Genomic DNA, 9,276 nt, shown 5'->3' with positions numbered 1-9,276 from the left:
TGTGAGTGTATGTGTGTGTGTGTGTATGTGTGTGTGTGTGTGTGTGTGTGTGTGTGTGTGTGTGTGTGTGTGTGTGTGTGTGTGTGTGTGTGTTGGATTATCAGAGACACAGTAACTATATTAGTACATTTGATGAAAACAGGGAGCAGCTGGGCTGAATCAGACACACACACTGTCTCACACACACACACACACACACACACACACACACACACACACACACACACACACACACACACACACACACACAGAGCACAGATATAACGAATACACATGCGTGTGTGTTAAGAGGGCACTGTGTGTGTTTGTTTGTGTGCGTCTGTGTGTAGGTGTGAGGCTTGTGTGTGTGTGTGTGTGTGTGTAATGTGAATCTGAAATGAAATTAACCATTTCCACTGGGTTGAATGAAAAACAGCCATTCCTCGGTGGGAGACCTGAGATGTCTTCAGTCCGTTTCAATCTGATCTTTGGCCATACGCACGCACACACACACACACACACACACACACACACACACACACACACACACACACACACACACACACACACACACACACACCGTGTTTTTTTTGTGTATACACAGTCAAACAGAAAAGAACACATGGGAATAATGGATATTGTGGAAGATGTGTTAACCACCGATCCCAAGGTCTCTCGAAAATCAAAAACAAAAACACAGATAAAATTATCATCCCTTCATCCCTTGTTTTTCCAGCAGCACTAATTATGTTTGATTATTTTATCTGCATATTTTATTTGCATTCTTATTAGTTAGGCGTACATTTCATTTCCATTATATGACACCTAGGCCTACTGTTGGTTCTCCATTGCACATATGACAAATACACTTGAAACCTGATACGCCGGATAGAATACGATGACATGGAGCACAGCTGTGCACACGCGGCCCTATGCTGTGCAATGTGTTGGGAAAACGCTGCAAGCTGTAAGGCGCCATTGCACCCCATCAATGCAGGAGGGTAATTGTAACGGTAGCGCGTTGTTCCCCTTAAAACAGAGCACACTCTTGTGCAGCTTTTCGCAGCTTTAAGACGCCTACAGGGTGTTTGGCTCTCTGTGATTAGCCGTTTTCTTCGAAATAAATGAATTTTGAAAGGCTGCAAACGAGCAGCCTCGGGGGGTTATTTGGTGTAATCAACTGGAGAGAGTGACATTTGTTTGGCAGACAAGTGCAATAAAGCCTTAACTATACCTTTGGTGGATAGTCTTCTAGCCTATGCTTAAAGTGCTGCGAAAGAACTTCATGGAAAGAGAAAGAGAGAACTTTATGCCAAAGTTTGACAGATTTAAAGAGGATGTATGAAAGTGGGACAGCATATTTTTGTTCCACATTACAGTAAGACACAAGGCCATCACACCAGGCTCAACCAACCGGATGCGGGACCGTTATCTTTGGCACCAAGCAGCACTGTAAAATGTGCAGATAACTTTCCAGAATGCAACGGAATCTGTGAAAAACAAAGAGAACCGACATCACAGCTGTCGGATTTGGCTGTAAGCGTTAGACATTGATTTAGTTCTCCTTTTTTGCTCTGTTGGTAGCGTCAATCTCAAGTGTATGCTTCCCAGAGAGTGATTGATGAGAGAGAGCTCTCTTCTGGAAGAATTAAACTCTGACTCAGGAGGGAAAATAAGAATATGGCTAAGTTTTAGAGTAAGGGTGAAGGAAAGAGAGACCTTGAGAGAGAGCTAGAAAAATCAAATAAAGAGAGAGAGCGGGAGAGAAAGGGGGAGAGAGAAAAAAAGAGAGACACAGTGAGAGATAGAGAGAAAGAAGGAAAATGGGAAGAGAGAGAGAGAGAGAGAGAGAGAGAGAGAGAGAGAGAGAGAGAGAGAGAGAGAGAGAGAGAGAGAGAGAGAGAGAGAGAGAGAGAGAGAGAGAGAGAGAGAGAGAGAGGAGAGAGAGAGAGAGAGAGAGAGAGAGGGGGGGGGGGGGGGGGGGGGGGGGGGGGGGGGGGGGGGGGGGAGAGAGAAACTGGGAGACGGAGACGGAGAGAGAGAGAGAGAGAGAGAGAGAGAGAGAGAGAGAGAGAGAGAGAGAGAGAGAGAGAGAGAGAGAGAAGCTCCTTGACTCATTCGCCCATCCAGCTGTTTTACACGAGGAGTCTACTCTACTGTGAGAGCACAGCCCGCGAGGATCCTCAACAGCTGTGTGAAACTCCTCGAGGTAAGCCACCTAAAGCGCGCGCCGTGAGCCGGGAAAACCCGAAACAACAGCGCTTGTATTGCACGTAGTGCCCGATGGGCACGTTAAATAAAGCATCGCCTGCACGAAGAAGACACTTTTTTGGTCAGTTGCTCCGAAATTGCCTATTCAGCAGCATGCATGCAACTGCTGACTTAAAAAAACTCGAGTGAACATCGGGTTGTATTCTTTTTTTTTTTTTTTAACGAACTGACTACTTGACGAGCTTTTGCAAACGATCCTTGCGTCTTATTTCACCGGATGGCAGCTGCGAGCCAAACTTGGTGTTTTGCAGACGTGGCTGTCGGTCGGATGGAGTCATTGTGGGTTGGCCAGTATCGTCACTATAGTTGTAGACCTACTATATGAAATCCTCACCTATAAACAACCCAACTAGTTTTGACGTATCCTAATCATTCCTGCGAGGTGATAACGATGTGTATCTAGGCCTACATTATGTCAGCCATTGGTTTCGATTAAAATGTGATAAAAACATGTTATTGTGGTACATTGTACATTTTTAGAAGACACATTGAAATGCATCCTTGATACAACCTCGGTACATGTATCACTATGCAAATTATTTGTAGCCTCGCCTAACTTACGAAGGGAGAGAGAGAGAGAGAGAGAGAGAGAGAGAGAGAGAGAGAGAGAGAGAGAGAGAGAGAGAGAGAGAGAGAGTGTGTGTGTGTGTGTGTGTGTGTGTGTGTGTGTGTTTGGGGAGGGGGGTGGGGGGGTTGGAAGAGAGTAAGAGAGAAGGGGTTGAAGGCAGCAGGAGAGACTTGAACACCGTGGGCGGTTTCTGGTGACAGTTCATTCATACATGGCCTAGCCCTTCTTCTCCTGTCTCTCTTCCACATCAAGCTGACAACATCTGCTGCCTCACTTTTATTTTATTTTTACAGAATACCTCCCTCTAGCTTTTAGCTGCTGTAGGCTTTTTGTGTGTCTATGTGTGTGTGGGTGTGGTGGAGTCAAAGAATGATTGAATGACTATTACAGTAGAATAGGTAAATGGGGGTATGAATGAGTGAGAGAAACTCCAAGGATGCAGCTTAATGTTATATAACACCAACACATCTGCAGAGTGGTCGGTGAACGCAGCTGGGATGCAGCTTCATCCAGCTGTGAGTTAATGTGTGTGAGTTGGTGTTTGTGTGTGTGTGTTTTGGTGTTTGCAATGGACCGATATGTGTGTTGGTGTGTATGTTGATGTGTTTGTGTGTGTGTGTGTGTGTGTGTGTGTGTGTGTGTGTGTGTGTGTGTGTGTGTTGGTGTGTATGTTGATGTGTCTGTGTGTGTGTGTGTGTGTGTGTGTGTGTGTGTGTGGCTGTGTGTGTGTTTGTGTGTGTGTCCGTGTGTGTGTGTGAGAGTTGAAGCATGTGTTTAGAATGTGTGTGTGTTTGTTGATGCTCATGTGTTGTTGAGTATGCGTTGGTTGGTGTCATTGTGAGCTGGTGTGTAAGTTGGTTTGTGTGTGCGCTGAAGGACAATCTAAGAGGACCCTAACTTTGGTCTCTAGACAGTAAAGCAACTTTCAGGGAAAACACCAAACCCTTCACACATCACCAGAAGATAAGTACTTTATAAATGACACGTATGGATCACTGAACAGGCACACAGTAAAACTATAAAAAAGGTTAATATCCTTGTTAACCTGTCCGAAGAAATTAGGTAGGGCTCCAACCTGGGAGTTGGGAGCCAACTTGGGCCACTGATATGTATGTGTGGTCCTGGAAGATTGCTGTTTTTATAAGCTATATATATTTTATGGAAAATGTTTAATTACAAAAAAGGAGTTAAATGTATGAAAGGTCTTGGAATGCCTCCCGTTTATACAAAGAGACTGAATCATGGTCCCATCCACAGTCAAACCACGACTCATCACTTGGTGCAGGGCGATGTACACATGCTCACTGTGCTTTTATTTCAAGCAGATGATGAAAGGGTTAAAACAACAAAATGCTCGACCATCAAAATATTCAGGTTTGCGTTTCACAAGGAACATCATGCTTGCCTTGGCTGGACAGCAATGTAATGCCGTGGCATTACATTGTTTGAAAACTCCAGCCAATCAGTGTGATGCCTTTTCCCTCTTTGATCTTTCCGATTCTGGTTTAAAGCAAAGCAATAAAATCTGCTGATCAGAGGAAAAGGCCATCCATGCATTTTGTTGAATCTTTTTAACATTGTTATCATTATTTGGGATAACACTATTTTGATTTCTCCGTGAATCAGGATGCTGTCAGGAGGCTAGGGGACCGGACTGGATTATACTGCTTATAATGCCCAACCAAAGCACCTCTTCAGACTACCGTAGGGCACTAAGGAGGAGCCGGTGTCAAGTGAAGAGGCATGTGAAAGGGCTGATCAGACTGAATCACATCAGTTTACAACTCTTCAGCCGTGAAGCCAGACGGCTGGATAACTCTGACTCACTATCCCCGCAGGCGTTAACTTGGGACAACCATCATGCCAAAGTTGAGTGGAGACTTGAATGGAGAGTTGCAGTTATGGAAAAAGCCTGGTTTATCACCAGCAATACAACATCCTACAATGACACTACAAAACCATGTAGTCAGCCAGGGTCCAGAGTCTAACCTTAAACCCTGGTAGTGCTAGCATCTTTCTACGAGATGAGTTTATTTCTGGATGGGGTAGCCTCAGTGGACACCCTGTCCGTCGTTGAATCACACACACTCCTAAATAGACCTGGGCAGTCACGCAGTCCCTCAAAGATCCATTAGTGTCCAGAAGTGTCTCTTCCCTCATGGAATATGAACTTGTGTGATAGGGTTTGGCTGTGATTACTGATTGAGAGATTCACAAAGGGAATTAACCTGGGGGGAATCACAGTGGAACCACACTGCCAGAGCTCTATAATATTAGTCTTATTTACACTTGCACACTCTTGCCCATAACCTCCATATTACTTTGGAGGTCACAATAAACCATAGATTAATTATTTCAAATAAATTCTTACAAATATATGTTGACATGTGGTTGACACACACACACACACACACACACACACACACACACACACACACACACACACACACACACACACACACACACACACACACACACACACACACACACACACACACACACACACACACACACACACACACACACACACACACACACAAATTTATCACACACATGTGTCCGTAAGGAAAGTAAAACCAGATCACTTGTTGCCTGGCAACAATTTAGAGCAGACTTATTATGTTTGCAGAACATGCAGTTGATTAGCATTTTCATTTGATGACCTTTTTAAAAGGTCAGGATAAATCTGGCCAACTGCTAAATCCGATTTATCAGGATGGAAGCCTGGTCCATCCAGATTTGCCTCATTCCCTAATCCCTTCATAGTCGACACTAAAGAGAAAACTAATTAGGGCACAAATAATGCAGAGATAAGGGCAATTGGGACACTAATTATGATCCGGAATTTATAAATGTGATGTATATTGGTTGGATAAACACCCCGACTTGGGTTGGACGGCACCATACGTACTCTTAGCATCCAAGGACAATTAAAACGCATGCATCATGTGATAAAGTTGTTTAACAACTTCTTTAACAGTGCAATAAATAGTGCCCTATTTATGGAACCAGATTTGTACACTGAGATTGTGGACAGAGCACTGGTAGTGCACTAAATAGTGCACTGAATAGGTGAACAAATTCAGCCACAGCCCTTGATACCTCACTTGTATCTTTCCCACAATCCCTTGCTCCCCCTGTCTTCTAGGATTCTGGCGCAATGTGGGTGTTTCTTCTGTTGCTGGTCTCAGTGGCGTGCGTGCCCTCCCCCTCGCGGCCCCTGACCCGCCCATGCAGACGCTGCTGTGACCACCTGGAACCCCCAGCTGCCGGCTCTGCCCACTCCCAGCCCCCCCCAGATAGTCCCGCACGCTACCAGGCCGCCACTGAGGTCCACACCATCATCAACATGACCATCCTTAAAGGTAACAGACGCACACGCATACACACTAACACACACACACACACACACACACACACACACACACACACACACACACACACACACACACACACACACACACACACACACACACACACACACACACACACACACACACACACACACACACACACACACATCATTGAACAAGACACATGCAGTATGCATATATTGCAAGTCCCAGTTCAATTTTCAAATGCACACATTATTGTATAACACCGACACCCACCCACATACACACACACACACACGATACAACACTAATATGTCCCTGATAAACCTTTCACGTGCACACACATGCCCCCAGAAGTGGTGACCTCTGACCTACCATGCTGATGACACGGTGCATGAAGGGGAGGTCGCGGTCAGCTTACCTGAGTGTGACCCTGCACAGATTTGGAACAACTGTTCCACACACCTGCATTCATATAACCTCTCACACACACACACACACACACACACACACACGCACACGCACACGCGCACGCTCACACACACACACACACACACACACACACACACACACACACACACACACACACACATACACACACACACACACACACACACACACACACACACACACACACACACAGAACCCTGTACACACACACAAAACACACCTGCATTCATACAACCTCAAATACTCACACACGCACACATTTGCTCACAGTTTTAATCACACACAAGAATGTAGTTCTTGTGTATGCTGTGTGGCTGCTGCCAAGAAATTACTAGTGTGTGTGTGTGTGTGTGTGTGTGTTGGCCCATGCGTGTATTTGCACGTGCACGGTTGAAAGCACGGTCTTTTGTTCCAACACGGATCTGCAGAGTAAGGCTCAGGGTGAAACAGCAGCCAGCCAACCAGAGAAGATGTCCCAGCTGAGACACACACACACACACACACACACAAACACACACACACACACACACACACACACACACACACACACACACACACACACACACACACACACACACACACACACACACACACACACACACACACACACACACACACACAAACACACACACACACACACACACACACACACACACACACACACACACACACACACACACACACACACACACACACACACACCCTGAAAATCCTGCACTGCAAACAAGTGTGCACACAGAATACTGCCAACACCCACACACATGGTTATATAGACACACACAGTCCTTCATTTCCATCTGTGGGGCTATAATTTAGACCAGACCACAGTTTCCTCTGGGGACACACTGTAGATACAACACACATATATTTCCATAGTTAAATCCCTTGCGCTAAATCCCACTTTCATCACTGGTAGGGGCAGACTTATCTTATGATTTACTAAAGCACTAGAACAAACACCAATTGTCTGCAGATGTTTAAAAAGGATTCTATCCCTCCCTGCTTGGTAGAACAGAGACCAGAGTTGTTGCCAGTCTGTCAAATTATACTATTGACTACATTATGCTAGTGATGATATGCACATGCAAGTCTAGTTTGATTTGGCATTGGACATATAAACATATAGTATGCACGTCTTATAATGAAGATACTGGGGATGCGTTAGACAGAAGAAATATTCAGGACATCAACATTGGTCACGCGACTGCAAATAGCTTCGGCTCCATTTACGGTCATGATCCTTGGAGAAATCTGAAGAAGACTTTGTTTAGGAAAAAGTTCTCTGTCTAGGAAAAGGGGGGGGGGGGGGGACTAACGCAAACAAGATGGTGTCCCCCAGTCTATTTAGGTTCTGTTTTGAGAGGGTTTTATGTCCCTAAAGCACTTTGGAAGACGCAAAGAGAGACCAGCAACAGTGAGATATCATTAGTCAGCCTGGGTCAACAAAACCTGTTTGATGGGCTTTGGTGCCTTCATAGATTGGAGAGAGAAGAGACCCAGGAAAGGGGGTAGAGGGAGGCCGTGAATGATGTGGAACACAGGTGGGAATCGAACCTGTAGTGGCTACAAGGCGTACTGCCGACATAGTTGGGGAACACGTTAGTGGGTGGAGCCACCGAGCCATCCACCAGGCCCGTTATTTGGGAAGTACAGGTGCTTTGCACAAGTTGTGTGGGGATAGTATATTTAGTAAGGTCTGTAGGGTGCATACGACTCAACCAATAAGTCGCATACGGACTTGCACCCGTTGCACGCACATGCACGCACACATGCACAGACACACGCACACACACGCACACACACAGGGCTGTGTATGATACATTATCCTCAGAGTACCCCGAGTTGCCAGATATTAAAAACATTGGCACACAAACAGAGTGTGCTGCAGCCATGGAAACCAGAAAACAAACCCGATTAACTGAGATTGTCGACCTCAAACGCCTCATCCTCCTTCTCCATGACCAGAGCCCTGCTAAAACATGGGTAAATCTTGGGAGTAGCCCTGATTTAAAAGATGGAGACAGCTTAGAGCTCAGAAGGATTTCAAGATGGATGCCACATAGGCAAATTTATCATTTGCAAACAATATATTAATTGCAAACGTATACATTAGCTGATCAATTTACAGGGTAGGACTCGTCGACACTTGTAGAAACAGAATAATGACGGGGATCAAGATATAATGTTGCCCTCTGCCCGTTCTTCGCTCGCACTCGTTCAGGGTCCTCAACACCTTTGTGAGGTAGGTTACCTTAATATATGGAAGTGTCAAGGCAAGTCTAAACTATTTCTTAAGAAATGAAATAAACTAATAAAAAAAATACAGTGTTTTGGCATAAACACTGTTTCGATCTGTACCAGTTTCAGTATACAAAACCAAGCTTATTATTGTGATTAATCTGGAAGTATTTGGCTTCATGTTGTAGTGTGTAGTGTGTAGTGTGTGTGTGTGTGTGTGTGTGTGTGTGTGTGTGTGTGTGTGTGTGTGTGTGTGTGTGTGTGTGTGTGTGTGTGTGTGTGTGTGTGTGTGTGCTTGCATGCGTGCGTGTGTTCGTTTTGTGTGCGTTTCTCACCCACGTGCGTGCGCAATTGTGTTTGATAAAAGCTTGTCAAGAGGTGTTAGAATCCTACCCTAGCATATTTCTGTTCATACACGATTTCCGCTTTGGACGC

The 9,276-nt window shown here is 45.1% G+C and overlaps 1 protein-coding gene across 1 annotated transcript in view; it reads left to right on the top strand.

The window, feature by feature from the left end:
* Window positions 1–2,083: 2,083 nt before the first annotated feature.
* The window catches only part of c1qtnf6b (C1q and TNF related 6b), an 8,659-nt gene continuing 1,466 nt past the window's right edge, over window positions 2,084–9,276 (top strand). Inside the window, exons 1-2 of the mRNA XM_056585613.1 lie at window positions 2,084–2,188; window positions 5,967–6,183. Coding sequence (XP_056441588.1) covers window positions 5,979–6,183 — 205 coding nt within the window. The 5' untranslated portion in view covers window positions 2,084–2,188; window positions 5,967–5,978. The remainder of the gene's footprint in view (window positions 2,189–5,966; window positions 6,184–9,276) is intronic.

This window comes from Gadus chalcogrammus, chromosome 3 (assembly GCF_026213295.1).
Source record: "Gadus chalcogrammus isolate NIFS_2021 chromosome 3, NIFS_Gcha_1.0, whole genome shotgun sequence".
Taxonomy (NCBI): domain Eukaryota; kingdom Metazoa; phylum Chordata; class Actinopteri; order Gadiformes; family Gadidae; genus Gadus; species Gadus chalcogrammus.
The sequence above is the reverse complement of the archived record's forward strand: the minus strand, read 5'-3'. Positions and strand labels throughout refer to the sequence as shown.